Source organism: Tubulanus polymorphus, chromosome 4 (genome assembly GCF_964204645.1).
Source record: "Tubulanus polymorphus chromosome 4, tnTubPoly1.2, whole genome shotgun sequence".
Classification (NCBI taxonomy): domain Eukaryota; kingdom Metazoa; phylum Nemertea; class Palaeonemertea; order Tubulaniformes; family Tubulanidae; genus Tubulanus; species Tubulanus polymorphus.
The window spans coordinates 15,226,487-15,245,069 of NC_134028.1; the positions used below are offsets into that span (position 1 = coordinate 15,226,487).

Sequence of the window (18,583 nt, forward strand, 5' to 3'; positions counted from 1 at the left end):
ACAACTTAGTTTAGATTACTTGTACATGAACTTAATCTATATGTCCTTACATGTAATCATAGTTATAATCAATCGAAAATGATACGAATTAAGATCTACTTCACATGAATTAATGAAAAACGAGTGACTAAATTTAAGTCAAAACTTTTGACGCACTCATATCCACATTTTCAAAGAAAATTGTCAAAAATTTGAGCAGATGAATGTTTTGAACAATGATGTCAAAACATAATACAATCAAATGAGATTTTATGAGAAAATAAAACTCTTTAACAGAGAAGAACAAGTTCAAAATTATCTAATACACATCATAGAATTTTAACCTGACTTAACATAAAGCTCCTCTGGCATGGTTCTCACACTTACAAGAATTAAAAATTCCCAAGTTTTTCCCTGTACTGTGGGAACCATGCTCTAGTGGAGTGTCAAGCGTCAGACGCGACGAAATCTAATATAAGAAATGAAAATCACATTCCACACAAAACATTTCATAAACTTTTGAAACTCTTAACACCATATATAATAAAAGTTAGTATTTGATATTAAAACAAAAATCTTTAAACTTTAAAATCAAAAGATTATGAATTCACTTGAATTCCGACCATACAAGTGCATCAATTAATGGATGAGACCAGTTTCCTGCCATATTTTATATGCTTATATAAATGTACTATTAATTAATTATGCAAGGTTTACAAGTGGTTACTCTAAATGCCCCAATCTGAATCCATTTCCTTCAAGTCGTTCACGAGTCTAATTATCCTTGGGTCCACTGAATACTTGCGTTTCTTCAACGATTTTGAACCTTTGTCAGGGTTTATATTCATGACACACCTGTAAGAAAAAAAGGGTAAGTATCAACCTTTAATCTTTTTAAAAAATTGTCTCACCTAGGAGATTACAAGTCTGCAACTAATGCATAATAGCTTCATCGGGATAATGAGTCTCATAACTAAAGTGCTTGTAATCATATGAAATCAATTTACTTATAAATATTTAGTACTTCTCATCTTAACACTTTTGACTTGAATTTTGGTCCTTTATAGTTCACCTTGGAATAGGGTATGACTGAATTTAACAATGGGGAACTCGCAACGTGACACGCCGTAGGTCGTCAGTTGTCAAAATTAGTTTGCACCGAATAAATATAGTCGCAGGACTCATCAAATACTTTCATTCTTCCAATGAGATATCGGTATAGTTTTCATTAAAATTGATTCATTTAAGAGTAAAGTTCATTCAGCCTTAATTAAAATGTAGAACTCTTAACGCAGAAGACAAACTGTCTACTAGTGACACCTGGTGGATCCTTGCCTGCAAACATGGAATCCTTGATTGCCTTAGAGATCAATGCGGGTACCACTTTGATCTCTAATTCCCTAAAAACCCTATATCACTATTTTCATTCAATTTCATGAAATATGAAGGATTATACCTCTGAATAAATTCCAAAGTGGTCTTGCAGTTGTCATCATATGCGAGATTAAAAACATAATGCACAGAAAACCATGCCTCTACAGCCTGTTGCCATGTACTTAAACACTCTATCAAAATTCTGCTTTCCACAGCAATAAGAAACTCCGTTGATTCAAAGATATTTTCACCTGCAAGGAAAATTTCAGTGTGTATATGCAAAATATTAAAAATTCAAAATCTTATAGGCTAAAATATTATATCGCATTCCTCTATAACTTGCCAAATTGAATCTCTTATTCTATCTACCCAGATGATTTTTATTTCCGAAATCATGATAAATTGAATTGCCTACTAGTGACCCAGTCGATAGTGAAGCGTGAAACAAGGTATCACATTTTTAGCCTTAATAGATTGAGTTCAGGCAAGCTTACGTGGTGCATGGTACACCACTGGTTCCTGACAGTTGTTATGTATCCCTTGCGTAGCAAGTCGACCTAAGCTAGCCTTTAAAAGATGCAGGGTTACGTAAGACTGCCATAAGAAAACAATAAGTACAAACAATATGAAGTAAATATGTTTGTAATATGTACAAACAACATGAAAGAGCTGCAAAATAAAGTCACATGTCAATTTTTATACAGATAAGAATCACATTCAGAACGAAAAACATTTCGAAAATGGTAAAGGAATGATGTGGTAGATTTTTCTTTTGTGAAATAAAATTTCCTCATCATCACATAAACAAATTTGATTAATCTTACCTAGAGCAATAATTATTGCAGAATTTCCTAGATTTCTGATAGCGTTTCTCTCCTAAAAATAAAAAAATACAAGAAATATTCAATATCTATTTTTAACAAGTCAACAGTATGCCATTTTGATTCTGCTTATACATGTAATTTTTAGTCCAAATGAAGTTCAATCAAGAATATAATATCCCAGCAGCACGAATGGAATCTTTTTGAGGTAATAACAACTTAGAGCAAAGTCTAGTTTTTCAAATTCACAACTTATGCTATCTGAAAATTTTGTGGAAATCATCGACAAAATGGCATAGTTTTTTATGTATGAACTGAGCCCAATCTACCCATTTCCAGCAACGTTATTCAGGAAAGATACAAGATTATTGTCATTTCACTTAAAATACATATAATTATACTTGATAGATACAGTGCAGAAGAACCCTTTTAAAATCAATACTTACACTAAAAACACGAAACACAAAATCGACATCTTCTTCGAAGTAGCTTACCAGAAGTGGCAAGAATCCAATTGTCAGCGCCTCTTTATTCCTTTTTTGTGCAATATGTTTATCCATTTCCGCCACCCAGCTGCTGCACTTAGCATTTTTACTCTTTCGCATTATAAAATTATATAAACGACCTGCTTTGTTGTTGGCCATTATTGCTTCATCAAATAAGTCATGAATCGATAAATGCATAAGAGTATCAAAATGCGCCATCAGATATTTGTATGTCATTAAATATGGCCATGCATTGCGGATTTCTGACAACGGCTCATGACTATTTATCATATGCCTTTGAGACGAGTATGTTAGACGCATGGCTTCGTCAATCTCTGCATTATATACACCTTTTATAAATTCACTTTTTAAAAACTCCTGTTTCATAACTTGTGAAACTGGCGTTTCACCTTCTGCATGTCTAACTGACCAGTTGATACAACCGTAACTATCACGATTACTAGAAGAAACGCATGATGTTCCTTCAAGATCACCTCCTCCAACTCGTTTTTTCGAAGTGTACACGGTCGGTTTAGTACAAAGTCTCCTTTGATTAATAAGTCTCCACTGAATGCTAGATACGAGTGATTGTATACCGTTACCAATTGGCCTACCGCTTAAGTCGGTTTCCTTTAGACAAGGAAATTTCGAGGTTAATTTTCTAGCGACTCGTTCAATGCTTGATTTGGCTGTAGGAATCTTCTGATATACAATTTGGGCTGTAATGTTGCGGATTAATTCTTTCATGCCAGCGGAATTTGGTTTAGTATTACTTCGTAATAACTCCAGAGTTGAAGAATCAATCTTATCATAAGGAATTTTGAAAACCTCCATTTCATCAGCTGAATCATCAAATTCACTTACAGTGAAAGACTGATTACTGGTAAATGAACTAGACGATTGAGAACTATTGGGAAATTGAGTTTGTGGTGAATTTCTATTATAACATTGAAGTTTTGCAACGCCATTCATAAGTGCCAGTCGTTGACCAATTGATAGTTTTAATTCTTTAACGATGTCCGGTTCCAACATTTTCAAACAGTCTTTTCTAGCCAAATCTTCGTGCAATAAAATTTCTTTCGTATTTTCAGTGATACCATTAGATATACACCACGCCTCAAAATCAAATTCAGTATCACGGTCATCCATCTGTAAAATAAAGAACTAATTCATTTTAATGCAATTAATATCCTTACAAATGGAGGAACTGGGGTATTTCAGAATTTGGCTTGTCCCAAAAATGTTTGTGATCATGGCTACTATCTTTTTTATTTTTTAAATTCAATAGTCAGCAAACCAATAAATTCTTTTAAATCAGACAAATGGATAAAATTGTTAAAAATCCACTAAATCAGAGGCGTTTTAACGAGCATCCGATTTTTGCGATCGATTTCGTGCTCGTAAATGCGTTTCTCCGATCGATCGCAAAAATCGGATGCTCGTTAAAACGCCTATGAATTTCAGTTACCTCTATATAATCTATGCAGATTCCTGAATGGCATGTTTAAGAGCGACATACTTTTTTCCATCAAATGGGTAAGTGACCAATGGCTGATAATCAATTAAACTTTGAATATCCATACACAGGAAACTATTTGGAATATAACTAAGCTCATATAATCCAAGATTGGGATCATGTTCTCCTACCAGACATTCAACAATTAACAGTATTTTCTTTTCAAACATTAAACACTGCACAATTCGACCAAATTCTGCTTCCGCAATTCTGTACTTTATCATAACTAACAATCCCTTACTATATACAATACTATTGTAACATACTCGATCAGAAATGGAAGCATGAGGTGGAATATTTTGACCAGTTTGTTGCTCAAAGATTTCAATGCAGCCCCTAATGCTATCATTATAGAGTTCCCTACTGAACGGTATAGATTTTTCTAAATAAGTCTCAACAGGGAACAAAGAACCTTTCATTAGATAAGCTTGGAATAGTTCATGTCGTTCACTCAGAGACTTAGTTATGTTAATAAAATTCTGGATCTGCCTCACTGCTGTTTTGAAATATTTGTGCTTTTGCTCAAAACGCATAGCCCAAACGCGCATTAAAGGCCCAAAGCAACGGATAAGATACGGATAATGGAAGAGAAAGTGGTGTTTCGGTCGAAGGGTAGTTATGGTATTAACAATCTGTAAATATTCATCTATGATAGTCTGTAAGTAATTCAGTTGATATTCCATTATTACAGGAGCACAAATATATTCTACAATTCTACGCAACAATATTACCATTTCCCATAATTGATCATCCTTAACCACCTTAGAGCCAATCAAATAAGGTAGATTTCGCAAGAGGCACCATGTTTGTACAGCATGCCCACCAACTTTTTCTTTTTTGCTGTCTACAATAGATGGTCTGTCAGCAGCATCATAACTTTGAAAAGCAAATTTTTTGATCTTATTGTTGAGGTAATCGTATGTAAACCATTTCTTAGTTTTGATCATGTGAGAGAACACTTTTGCTAGATCGTAAGTAACAACTCCTTCAAAAAGGTCGTGACCCAAACAAGGTGGAAGCCTTGGTTCACACACATGAAAGTTTGGTAGATTATTAAATATGCTATTCTTTTTTACACCCTGGTGATGAGTAGCTTCTGGCATATCTTTAAGAGTTTCAAGTGAAGAATCATAGCTTAAAGGGGTACGGAGCATGGCATGATGTTTGTTTTCTAGAAGATCAGCTCTGGTAATTAAGCAATATCTACAGAAGTATTCACCACTAAAGTTTTCTAAAAACCCTCCAATGGCGTGGCTGCCAAGGTTGTCACCTGTGATATTTACTACAGCTCCAAAAATCTTCCCATCCCTATAACTGATGCCATTTGTTCCCAGGTCTTTTAAATCATTCACTAAAACACTGAGAACATTATCAAATCCAAACTCTTTTACATTCTTTTCGGTACACAAGAGCACTAATTGCATAGGATCTATCTTAGAACGATGGTGAGGCAAGAAATTTGCTAAGTTGAAATAAACTGCTAAAATTTTGTGCTTGGTCTTTGCACTCCCTAATGGATTAACTACTTCAAATGAATCCTGATATAAGATAATCTTTAGGGAGACTTGCAAACGTTGGAATAGCTCAATGTTTTTGTAAACACTTCCATCAAATATATCTCTATAAGTTTCATTGATTGACTGATGATAATTTTCCAACTGATCAACCACAGTCCTATCACTGAGCATGGCAGATAATTTGTCTTTGATTGGAACATAATGGCAAAATTGTTCTTTGTTATTTGAATTCACACCTAACCGAATTGATACTGGTTCAACATAATTAAAATTTTCTTTGAAATATCTTTTTCTTTTGTAAGTACTTTTAAGCTCCGATTTAAGAGGTTTAAAACAGTCCGCACTTGCCAAGGTCTCAACAACAGTTTCTATGGTGTCATTTGGAATATTATGACTTGCAAGATTCAACTTTAAATCATGTCTTAATTTTTGGTTATGCAGATTACCAAAATCATTGAATGAATCTACAATGACTTGAATAACTGATTCAGGCAAATGATGTTTTGCTTGAAGACGGAGTAACAATAAAGCAAAATGGTCAAGAAATTGTTGATCCTCTACATCTACATCTATTTCATCATTATCTTCTAAGTCATACACACAATCTTCATTTAACTGATCATTAACATCTATTTGCCTATCATTTTCTCGTATTCCAAAGGGATCTGGTTCAGCTTGAAGATAAACAGCAGCTATTTCTTCCTGTGCCCAATTTACATGATATCGTGAAATATGTGAGGTAAATGATGATAATTTATTGTACTTAAAAGTGCAGTTCGCGAATGGGCAATTTACTTCTCTACCTTCTCTTATATGTTTCTTCAAGTGACTAACAAGTTCAAGTACATCTAAACAATTTTGTTCGCAGAAATCGAAAGAGCATATGAGCCTATCTCTTTCACTTCGATCAACACATGACAGTTTAACTCTCCTTCTATACTCAAGGTGATTGGTTGATACATGACTATTGAAAGTTGAATAGTTTCTAAATTCCTGAGAACAGCCTGGTACACCACACGGAAAGAGTAAATTAGGGACATTCCTATGAAGCCTATAATGTTGGACATATCTCTTCAACGAGGCAGACGTGTATGCACATTCTTTACACTGATATCGCATGGGAAAACTGAAAAAATTAATCAAAACTTAGTAAGATTCTCCACTAAGGCACTAGATAAAATATGATCGTCTTCATAAGCTAGGGGTCCAGGGACACCATGTCCACTCGGGAAGTGGTTTGAAATGCCGAACAAACAGAAAATTTCAATATTCAATGCCCCATGCATTGATGGTTGGACCATGACATATGCCTACGTTCTACAAGGACTAATGACCTTGAAACTCAACACATACAACATGTCATAAGCTACAACTTTGTAATTGATTGTGGTTAGAAAATATTCATAGGTACCAATATAAATAGGCAAATTGTATATAATTCAATATCCAACGCCCCCTGGTGTGGTGGCGAGAGAGTAGAGTTGGTGGTAGCCACGGCAATTTTTTGGGCCTCATTCTTTAACAAGAACTGTTTTATCAAATATATAGAGAATTCAACTAAACTTGTTATCACAACATAGGCCTACATCATATACTTACACTGAGGTTGCTCGATCTATCCTTATTTAATCCAAACGAATGCTAATTCGATCCACTTCACGTTTCCACTTCCACGCTTACCACGCTTTCCAACAGGTGTTTATTCAACGACAGTAGCGAGAGTAAGGTTACTCACTGTGATGTTCGAGTCCCGTAAATAGACGTTCAATATCATTACGTTCGAATCCCAAAATTCATTCAGTATCGTTGTGAGGTTCGAATCCCATGATTAATTCACCGATGTATATTAATCAATTACACTACAATCTTTTTTAAATACCCTCTGTGGCTTTGTATCAAACCATTAAAAATTATTTCTTAAGTAATGGCTCATGGTACCTTAGCCAACACTTGGCCTGTAATCAGTAATGTAACATAACAAGGATTTCTTGTAGATTTACAGAGAATAACAGCATAAACTGTTATTGTCAAATACTATTTTGTAAATTGACAGCGTGATTGTAAATTTTACATAAATTATGTACATTACAAGATATCTTGTTACAATTTTGCTGTAAAATTGCAGTTATTTTTAACAGTGCAGAAACCAATCATCTGAATGCACAAAGGCCTGAAGATTTCAAAATCTGGAAGAGGGCCCAGATTAGACCCCTGATTCATCCGTCTACAATAGGTTTGGATCCGCCGCTGCTGTCTATCTTAAAATTATGCCTTTTCACTGTGATGAAGTTTGAATCCTGTGTGCATAGGCATGAAATGCTGGATCAATGCATGGGGATCATAACATGTTAAAAAAGCTTATTGTCTTGAAATTCTATCCGGCACCGGTTCAACTGAGAGGCCTTTTAGCGGGTATCACGAAAAGGAATGATGGTATGAATCAGAAGAGATATTTTGAATTTAATACGCACCATCATGGTCATGGCGATCTCGATCTTGAAATCAGATCCTGCAAAAAAATTCATTTTATAGAACGATAACCACACTCAAACGTGGTGAACGGATAGTAAGATAAAAACCCACTATCTACAGATTAAAAGAATTTAAAAACAAGAATCTATTTATTCAATCTATAATATATATAAGACACGACGTTTCACACCTGACGATGATCTCCAGGGTGAGATGGAAACGTCGTGTCTTATATATATTTTAGATTGAATAAATAAATTCTTGTTTTTAAATTCTTTTAATCTGTAGATAGTGGGTTTTTATCTTAAAATTCATTTTGTTTATTTCTAAGTTTGCCCGGCAAAATATGACATAGATCCCTCTCCGATAAATGTCCCTGGGTCAAAATCTTCCTGGTAAAAAGTCCACATCAGATTTCACAATTTTAATAATAATCGCACACTCGAATTTATTTTTCATTTTATATGAGTTTCACTCCTAATTCAAATAGAAATTATTATTATTTTCATATTTTTCATTTTTTACTCACTAGCCCTTTCAACCTTTGATATGAAACAACATATTCCTTATTACTCTTAAAATATTCATATATATGAATAAAATATAAATGAATAACTTCTAAAATCAATTTTAATAAAAAATTTAGTATGAAAATGGAAGCAAATGAGTACTACTGCCCAACATGTAATATCAATATAGATAAATCCCAAAAAGCAAGACACAATAAAACTAAAACACATTTAGAGAATAAATTGAAGCTAAAATATAAAGATGATATATTAGAAACTAAATTAGATGAATTAAAGAATGAAAAAGAAACATACAAATGTGATACATGTAATCAATCATTCAGTGATAAAAGATATTATAATGAACATTTAAAATCTAAAAGTCATATTAGAAATATGAATAATATTATTTTAGGTGAAGATTATTTTGATAAAGATAATGATAAAAAACAGAAGACAAAATTAAAAGCATAAAAAATAAATTAAACAATAAAAGACCATACATGGAAGATGTAAGAAAATATATTAATTCATTAGATAATAAAAAAGATATAGAGATAACCGAAGCATTTAGAGGTGATATTGGCCCAGCAGCTATCGAGTTTAAATTTCATAAAGGAAAAACATTAGAAGAAAATAAAAAACATTTAGAAAATATGAAAGAAATAATAAAAATAATAACTGATGTTGAATACCCTAAAATAAGTATATCTTCTAAAGTTAAATTCATAAAATCTGAAGATAAACCAATATATAATATAAATTCTCATTCACAACATATTATTTCAAAACAACATATAGATGATAAATTAGATAAATGTTATAATGAAGTAAAAACTAAAATAGAAGAGAAATATTTTGAAGGATCTGGTTTAATATTTGATGAAATAATATTTATGACTTTACATGTTTATAACACAAAATATAATAAGTTAACTAAATCAAAACCAATTGATGAAAATAATTTATCATATTATAAAGAACCAGATATTGAAGCATCGAGTTATATTAAACTACCATTTAAAACTAATGCTGTTATAAATGTACAAAATTTTGATGATAAATGTTTTCTATGGGCTATAATAAGTTGCTTACATCCAACAGAAGATATTACACATAGTTTTAGATTAACTCATTATAAACCATTTGAAAATAATTATAAGATAGATAAGTATCCTGTTAGAATTAAAAATATCCCAAAAATAGAAAGAGATAATAATATAAAGATAAATTTATTCGATTTAATCAAATTACCAAAAACAAAAGGTAATAATATTAAACATTATACATTAGAACCTTTATATCTATCAAAAGATTATGATTCAAACGATGTTATAGATATACTATATTATGAAAATCATTATATGTGGATTAAACAAATTGATTTATTTTTCAAATCAGAAAATGATTATACTCGTAAAATATATCTATGTAGAAAATGTTTACATAAATTCAGTAATGAGAGTGCATTATTAAATCATAAACAATTCTGTGAAAATCATGATTATTGTAAATTAGTTTTACCAAATGAAAAAGATAAAATATTAGAATTCAAAAAATATGATTACAAAAATAAAGTTCCATTTGTTATATATGGAGATTTTGAATCATTAAATAAAGATCTAACTGATCAAGATAGAAAAGAAATATATTATAAAAGAAAGAAATTAAATTCTAATGAAAATGATTTTTCAGAAGAACCACCAAAAACAAATACTATTAAAAAGATTCATCAATCAGCTGCTGCTTTCGGGTTATATATTAAATCTGATTATCCAGAACTAATTGAAAGTGAATATTATCATTATAGAAATGAAAATGTTATCAATCATTTTTGTGACTTATTAATTGAATATGAAATAAGATTTAGTAAATTATTGAATACAAATATAGAAATCATAATGACAGAAGAAGATAAAGAAGCATTTGAGTTTGCAGATAAATATTATTATTGTGAAAAGATATTTAATTATAAAGATAAAAAAGTAAGAGACCATGATCATTTGAATGGAAAGTTTAGAGGCGCTGCACATGAGAATTGTAACTTACAAGCTAAGAAAATTAACTTTGTACCAGTTATATTTCATAATCTATCAGGATATGATGCACATTTATTCATCAAACAGTTATGCCATAAAATAGAAGAAATTAATAATGAAATAGAAAGATTAAATTCAAATAGATCATAAGATAAAATACCAACTTATAAATTTAGAATGTTAGCTAAAACATCTGAGAATTATATATCATTCCAATTTGGTTGCCTAAGATTTATAGATTCATATAGATTTTTAAATAGTTCATTTAATAACTTATCAAAATCATTAGTTGATGATGAATTAAAGATATTAAAAGAATATTACCCAAATAATGATGATTTTAAATTAATGAGATATAAAGAAGCAATTCCATATTCTTTCTATAGAATCATAATGATTTTAACATAACTGAATTATTGACAGAATAATTCTATGATGAATTAAAAAAGGAATATGTTAAAGATGAAGTATATAATAGGACATTGAATATTTGGAATCATTTTGGAATGAAAAATCATGGACAATTAGTAGATTCATATCTAAAATCAGATGTATTATTATTAACCGATATATTCGAAAGGTTTAGAGATGTAAACCTAAAATATTTTAACATTGATCCATGTCATTGTTATTCATCACCAGGTCTTAACATGGGATTGTGGATTAAAATTTACAGATATAAAAATGGATTTGTTAACAAATATAGATCAATTACTATTATTTGAAAAATCTATAAGAGGAGGAGTTTCAGGTGTATTAGCTGATAGATATTTCAATGTAAATGATAACCCCGGATATAAGTTATTATATATATAGATGCAAATAATCTATATGGTTGGGCAATGATGGAACCACAACCTTATGGAGTATTTGAATTAACTGAAGTTTTACAGAATGAAAATAATGATAAATTTTATTGGAAGAAAAGAATTCTAGATATTGCAGATGATTCAGATACTGGTTACTTCTTTGTTGTAGATTTAGAATATCCTGAACATATTAAATTTAAATCTAGAAATCTAGCATACTGTCCCGAACATAAAACCGTTACTCATGAAGAATTATCAAATTATCAAAAAAGAATTAAACCCGAAAATCTTATTCATACAGAAAAGTTAATGGTAACTCAAGAAGATAAATATAATTATGTAGTAATTAAAGAATGTTGAAGTTTTATTTGAATCAAGGAATGATTCTAAAAAAAGTACATAGATATATTTCATTCAGTCAATCTAAGTGGTTAGAAAAATATATAGATTTTAACACCAAACAGAGAACTGAAGCTAAAACTGATTTCGAGAAAGATTTCTTCAAGCTAATGAATAATGCATTCTATGGTAAGACTTGTGAAAATATTAGAAATAGAAATGATATTGAGTTAGTTAGTAATGGTAAAAGAATTAGAAATTTACAAACATATTCAAGTTCATTGGTAACAGAATATTTGATGAAAATTTAGCTGCAGTTAAAATGAGAAGAACATCAATGAAATTCAATAAACCAATCTATGTTGGCGCATCAGTTTTAGAATTATCAAAATTACTAATGTATGAATTCTATTATAATGTATTACAACCACTTTTTGGAGAAAAACACATAGAAATATTATATTTTGAACAGATTCTTACATATTAAAGATAAAAACTGATAACATAACTGATGATTTAAAAACATTAAAACATCATTTTGATTTTAGTAATTATCCTAAAGATCATGAATTGCTTAGCAATGATAATAAAAAAGTTCCCGGTAAATTCAAAGATGAATTAGGTGGTGAAGAAATGATTGAATTCATTGGTATTAGATCTAAAATGTATTCATATAAAACTAAAGAACATGAAGCTAAAAAGTTAACCAAAACTAATAACCAAAAATGTAGTAGAAAAGAATATTCATTTCAAAGATTACATCAATTGTATATTCAATGAAGAAGTTAGAAAACATAAGATGAGATGTTTAAGATCTGAAGATCGTGAAATGTTTATTGAAGAAATAGAGAAGATAAGTCTAAACCCATTTGATGATAAAAGATATATTTTAGATGATGGAATTCATACAGTTGCTTATGGATGTAATTTAGATGAATACTTAAAATTTAAAAGAGAAGAAACAAAAGAGAACGAGATAATGAAAAGAATTCTAACGTGTTAATCAAATTTTGATAAAAATATGTTATTAAAATGGAGAGTAAACAAGCACACAGTGAATTCTTAAATAGAATAAAAGATACTTCAAATGTAAAATCTGTAGATTATAAATTTAAGAAGTTAACAGAATTAATAATCCATAAGAAATATCTAATTACAAATATTGATACAGTTACTAACAAATATGGAGATAAATTAGTTATACACTTAGAATATGAAGGATTAAAAGGAAATACACATAAATTCAGAACATATTTACCAGATAGATTTCATAGATTATCAAGTGAAGATTTAGAAGAATTATGTTCTGGTGATTTCTATTTCGTATACAAAGGTAAGAATGAAAAGGGGCACCATGAAATAGATTTCGAATAAAATATGTAAAATAAATGGTAGAATTAAAAGAATACAGAATATTTGTTGATTCTAGAAGACTTACTAATTATAAATCTCATAATTTACTAGTTCAATTAGATAGAGAATTTAAGAATTGTGTTGATTTAAAATTAGTTAATATCAGTTTATGTAATTCTTTTCATAATATATCGAATAAAAGTCTTGATCATTTAGCTTTTAAAATTTATGATAGAAATTTGAATAAATGGTTTCATCTTTATCTAAAACCAGGATTATATAATTTAGAAACATTAGCGCAAGAAATTAATAAAAGAGCTCGTTTAAAAATGGGCTCAGCAGCTGCTCGATTTGAAATTAAATTTATCAAAAATGATAGTTCGAATAAAATAAGAATAAAGTTAACTAATGAACAACATAGATTTCTAGTAAGAAAACCTTTAGCTAAACTGTTTGGAATTCTTCCGGATAGACATTATTCAAATATTGATACTTATACAAATATAATACCTTTTACACACTTTTATATTTATTGCAATTTAATCGAGCCTACAAAAACTTTCGAAGCAACTAAAGATACAATTTGTAATTCTAGTATATTAAATATTTTACCGCTGAAAAATGTTAAACAATTTGGAACGCAAATAAATTATAATTTAGCTGAATGTGATTTCAAACCATGCATTCCTAAATTCAATAATTTTAAATTAGAAATAAGAAATCATAATGGTTATTTAATTGATTTGAATAACTTTCCTGTAATTTATGAATTAGTTATAAGATGTAGAGAGTAATTTTTTCACTATATAAATGAATATAACTGTTGGACCGAGTATATGTTTTGGGTTTGATTTTAAACATGAGAAAGAAATGAAATTTAACGTTAATGATGTAATTACACATATCAAAAATATCACATTTTCTAATGAAACAACATTTGAGTATGAAACAACAATAGATAAAGAAACTTTAAATGTAGAAAAGATTACTAATTTAATTAGACTATCAGTTGGAACTGATGGTTATTCAATGGTATTAAAAAAAGTATATAAAATGGGAAGTGTTAATGTTGATAGATTTGATATAAATGATATTTTAAAATTAACGTTAGCAATTACTTTATCTAATTTAACTATTGATTATTTAGAAAAACAAAAATATATTCCTCCCATATAAATGCATAATTTTTTGGCTAAATAAATGGCTTCTGCAATTATAACTATTATAGGATCGGCAATTGTTAACGCTTTGGCATTTACTGGTGGTGGATATTTATTTAAACATATTGATAAAAATAGTTCATTGGGAGAACAAAGAAGACATAACTTAGCATTAGAAAAATATAATAAAGCAGCAGAAGAATATAGAGAAAAGAGGCAAAACTATATGGATTACATCAATAAAGAATTATATGATCAGAAGATTTCACATAGAGATTTTCAATCAGTTGATGATGCAATGAGTTTATATAACGCAGTAACAAATAAAGAAAAATTACATCTATACAAACCTAAATTATCAGATTATTATACCCCGAGTAATGAACAGAAGAAATATGAAATAATATGGATTTTAGGCGGAACTGTTATTGTTATATTTGTAGCATATAAATTTACTAATTAGTAATTTTTTTTCTAAATAAATGGAAGATAAAGTTGATAGTATTGATATTATTCCTCATGATATAAATAAAACTAAATTAAAAATATACTTAGAAAAACAAATATTAGAATTTGAAAGTGATTTAAAAGTTAAAAAGAAAAAATATTTAAAATCTAAAATTATATATTATTTGATTATAAGTGGTTCGGTTACAATTAGTTCTGTAATAACATTTCTAGCAATATTCAGCCCATTAACACCTTTAGCTATACCAATTGGCGTACTAGGATTAAGTTCAAGTGTATTAACCGGTATAAGTTCAAAATTAAATATATAAAATAATAAAGAAAAAATTAAAACTAATATAAAAGAAATTAATAAATTAATGAATACACTAGATTATATAATAAGTTTAAATGGCCATATAACAGTTGAAGAACAAGATAAATTATTAAAAGAATTAGTTAATTATATAAATGGCAGATAGTTTTCCAAAAGCTTTCCAATATAATAAATCAATTAAATATAATATTCCAGCAATAGATTTTAATAAAGATATTACATATAGAAATGAAGTTTTAGATTCATTAACTAATTTAGAAATTTATGTTACTGAAACTAATAATTTTAATGCAAAGATGGAAAATATATTTCATGTATATTTAATTGATTTTAAAAAATTGAAAGATGAAAAACAATGGTTATTAAAATCTAATATGAAGTATTGGCAGAACCAATTAAATTTTGCTGTTTATTGTGCAACAACAGGTTGTTGAATTAGTTGGAATGATCATTTGAATAATTCTAAATATAAATTAATTCAAAGTTTATTTAGATTTCATACATACTTTCAAATAAGAATAATATTAAATGAATTAGAGTGCGCTTTACCAGGATCTAGGTATTTTAAAGAATTAGATAATAATATTAATTTAACAAAGTTTTATAAAATTTGTAATGAATTTAATATAGATATAAATAATTCTGATTTTAGAACAAAAATTGGAACAATAAGATCACTTCCTTGCCCTAAAAAGATTGCAGAATATTTTGCACTTCCCATACCATCTAATAGTTTTTATAATATCTATAGTAATAAATTAGGTTATGGTAAAATAGAAACTAAGGATTTAGAAACATTAAATTTCAATAAATTACCGAAATTTTATCATCATTTAAAACAAGAAAACAATAATGGTTGGGTTTATTTTATTTTAGAAAATAGTGAAGGTTTTACTAAATCAGGTATAGAAAGAATAAATTAATCAATTAGAACTTATTTGATATGTATTTTAGGTGCGCAAGTTGAAACAAGATCACCGATAATTGGAAATTTGAATACATCATTTGATACACAAAAACAATTAAAAGTTTTATTTGAAGATTCCATACATAATGATAAAAATAGATCGATTCCAGAAAACATTGTAAGATATCAAAATTATTTAGATAAATCACATATTAGATTAAATTATTGTATAGGCCCTAATCTATTAATTATTTCTAATGATTTAGAATTGAAGATGGGAAACATAATTGGTTATAATAATCTAATTAAAACTGCAACAATAAATAATTCATTTGGATTAAATGATATAAATAAAAAGATTATCACTGCTCCAAAATTAATGGAAGGTGAAAAAAATAAAAAACATATTCAATCAACTGAAACTAAAACTAATAATTTTAAATTAAATAATGATTCTAAAATAAAAGATTACAATACATTAGAAAATATAAAAACTGATATTATTCAACATGATATAATTAAACTAAATGATGATAATAAATCCCATGAAAATACTAAACTAGCTATAACTTGTGTAGGAATTGTAATCGGAGGAATATTATATTTTAAATTTTAATTTTTGTATTATGTAAATGGCAGAAGGTGGAGAAGATATTCCATTGGATGACATGGGAAATAATAATGAGGATATATTGATGATGATTATAATGATGCAGAAACTAATTTTGATAATGATGATGAATCAGCATATAATTCTAATTTAGCAGATAGTGGTTCTAAAGGCCAATCAACAGATGAATTTGATAGAAGAACTAGATCGAGAATAAATCCTGAAAATGAAAATCAAGGTTTAGTAAGACAAAATTTAGAAAATATTGAATTTATGTATGATTTTCAACATGTATTTAAAGAATCTGGATATAATATAAATGATAGAGGCGCTAGACTTTTAGTACAAGAATTAAAATCTTTAGATGGTGAATATTATTAAAAATTGAAAGATGATTATTATATTAACATCTCATATAAAAATCAAAATAAAATATTTACAGGATCAACTTTGGAAAAATTAGAACCAGATAGAATTAAAAGTATAAGTTATAATAGTAATGAAATAGAAGATGTAACACAAGAAGAAATAAATCAAAATAAAAGAGTATTTAAACAAAGAATTAATGACTTATTTGAAACAATCGATAATAATTTAGAACCGGAAACAACTTCTGAACAGAATAAAACTTCCAAAACTAGTAGACCTAATTCAAGAGAAGTTCAAACTGAAAAACTTTTACCGAAGGGATTACTTGATGCAACAAAACAAGAATTAGAAGATTTAGATATATTTTCTGGTAAAGCAATAAGAGAAATTGAAAGTATAAGACATGCATCTGATAAAATTGCGCATGAAAAAGAAATAAGAGATTTAAAAATTAGAACTTTAGAAAAGGAATTAACTGATAAAAATAAAGAAATAGAACAATTAAAGTCTGATTTAGATCATCAATTACTTGATGAAATAGAATGTAGGCAAAAGAATTACGTTTAGAAAAAGAAAAAGATGATTTAGAATATAACATAGAATTACAAAAAGAAGAAATTAAATTATTATTAAAATCATATGATTATAATATTGATAGATTAAAAGATGTTTTTAAAAGATATCTAATAAAACCAGATTCTAGAATATCATTGAAAGATAGAATAAAATTATTATTTAAGTTTGAAGGAATAACAATTCTTTCAATTCTAACAGCTGTAACTATGTTATTTACAACAATTGGTTTAGCAATATCAAATGCTTTAAAATCTACTCCTACTCCCAATAAACCAGATAAACCCCCAGATAATAATTCTATACAAGATAAAGTTAAGGATGGTTTAAAGAAATTAGCAAAATATTTATGGGAACTATCTAAAAAATCTGCATTGACCGGAGTTATTGCATCAATTGTTGGTTTTATATTGAAATCTGCAGGAAACATTATTAACTTTGCTGCTGAACATATTATTTTATTTTTAATTACAGTTGTAAGTGCTATTATTTTTGGATTAGTAAACATGATAAAAAATAAATAATTAATTTTTTTGTTAAATAAATGAGTGGGAGTTATATCAATCCTTCTAAGAATCATAGAATATCTAATGATATTAAAGCAGAAAGATCACATCATATAATTACTCATAACCCTTCTAATATTAATCCCGATGAAACTTTATACGTTAGAATCCCTCGATTAACACAAAATACTTTTTATGTTCCAAATAGTATTTATTTATCAGCCGATATAAAAGTAATCGGTAATAATAATAATTATGTTGTTGATAATGTTGGAAGATATTTGATTAAAAAATTAACAATAATGATTGGTCCAGAAACAGTTTTCTCATTAGATGATTATAATTTATTGATGCATTATAAAGATTTATGGTTAACTAAAGAAAACAGAAATAATATGATATTTCAAGGCATTCAATCAGAAAACCAAAATAAATTAAGATCAGGAGCTAATGACGCAATA

The 18,583-nt window shown here is 28.4% G+C and overlaps 2 protein-coding genes across 2 annotated transcripts; both read right to left on the reverse strand.

The window, feature by feature from the left end:
* Positions 1-707: 707 nt before the first annotated feature.
* Positions 708-3,808, reverse strand: LOC141904322 (uncharacterized). The gene is made up of 4 exons (XM_074792904.1): positions 2,669-3,808; positions 2,178-2,229; positions 1,436-1,604; positions 708-834 (listed from the first exon to the last, which is right to left on the reverse strand). The coding sequence occupies exons 1-4, from the start codon at positions 3,806-3,808 to the stop codon at positions 708-710; spliced, it is 1,488 nt and encodes a 495-aa protein (XP_074649005.1).
* Positions 3,809-4,138: 330 nt separating this feature from the next.
* LOC141904323 (uncharacterized) lies at positions 4,139-6,811 on the reverse strand. The gene has a single exon (XM_074792905.1). It carries the CDS (start codon positions 6,809-6,811, stop codon positions 4,139-4,141), a length of 2,673 nt encoding a protein of 890 aa, XP_074649006.1.
* Between the last annotated feature and the right edge of the window lie 11,772 nt (positions 6,812-18,583).

What these genes read in the sequence shown, in the direction of transcription:
- LOC141904322 (XM_074792904.1), bottom strand. Translation starts at nt 3,808, where the DNA reads ATGGATGACCGTGATACTGAATTTGATTTTGAGGCGTGGTGTATATCT. An exon ending in TTGGATTCTTGCCACTTCTG is followed by an intron (nt 2,230 to 2,668) that starts GTAAGCTACTTC and finishes TTTTATTTTTAG; the next exon opens with GAGAGAAACGCTATCAGAAA. An exon ending in TGCAATAATTATTGCTCTAG is followed by an intron (nt 1,605 to 2,177) that starts GTAAGATTAATC and finishes TTTTCCTTGCAG; the next exon opens with GTGAAAATATCTTTGAATCA.
- LOC141904323 (XM_074792905.1), bottom strand. Translation starts at nt 6,811, where the DNA reads ATGCGATATCAGTGTAAAGAATGTGCATACACGTCTGCCTCGTTGAAG.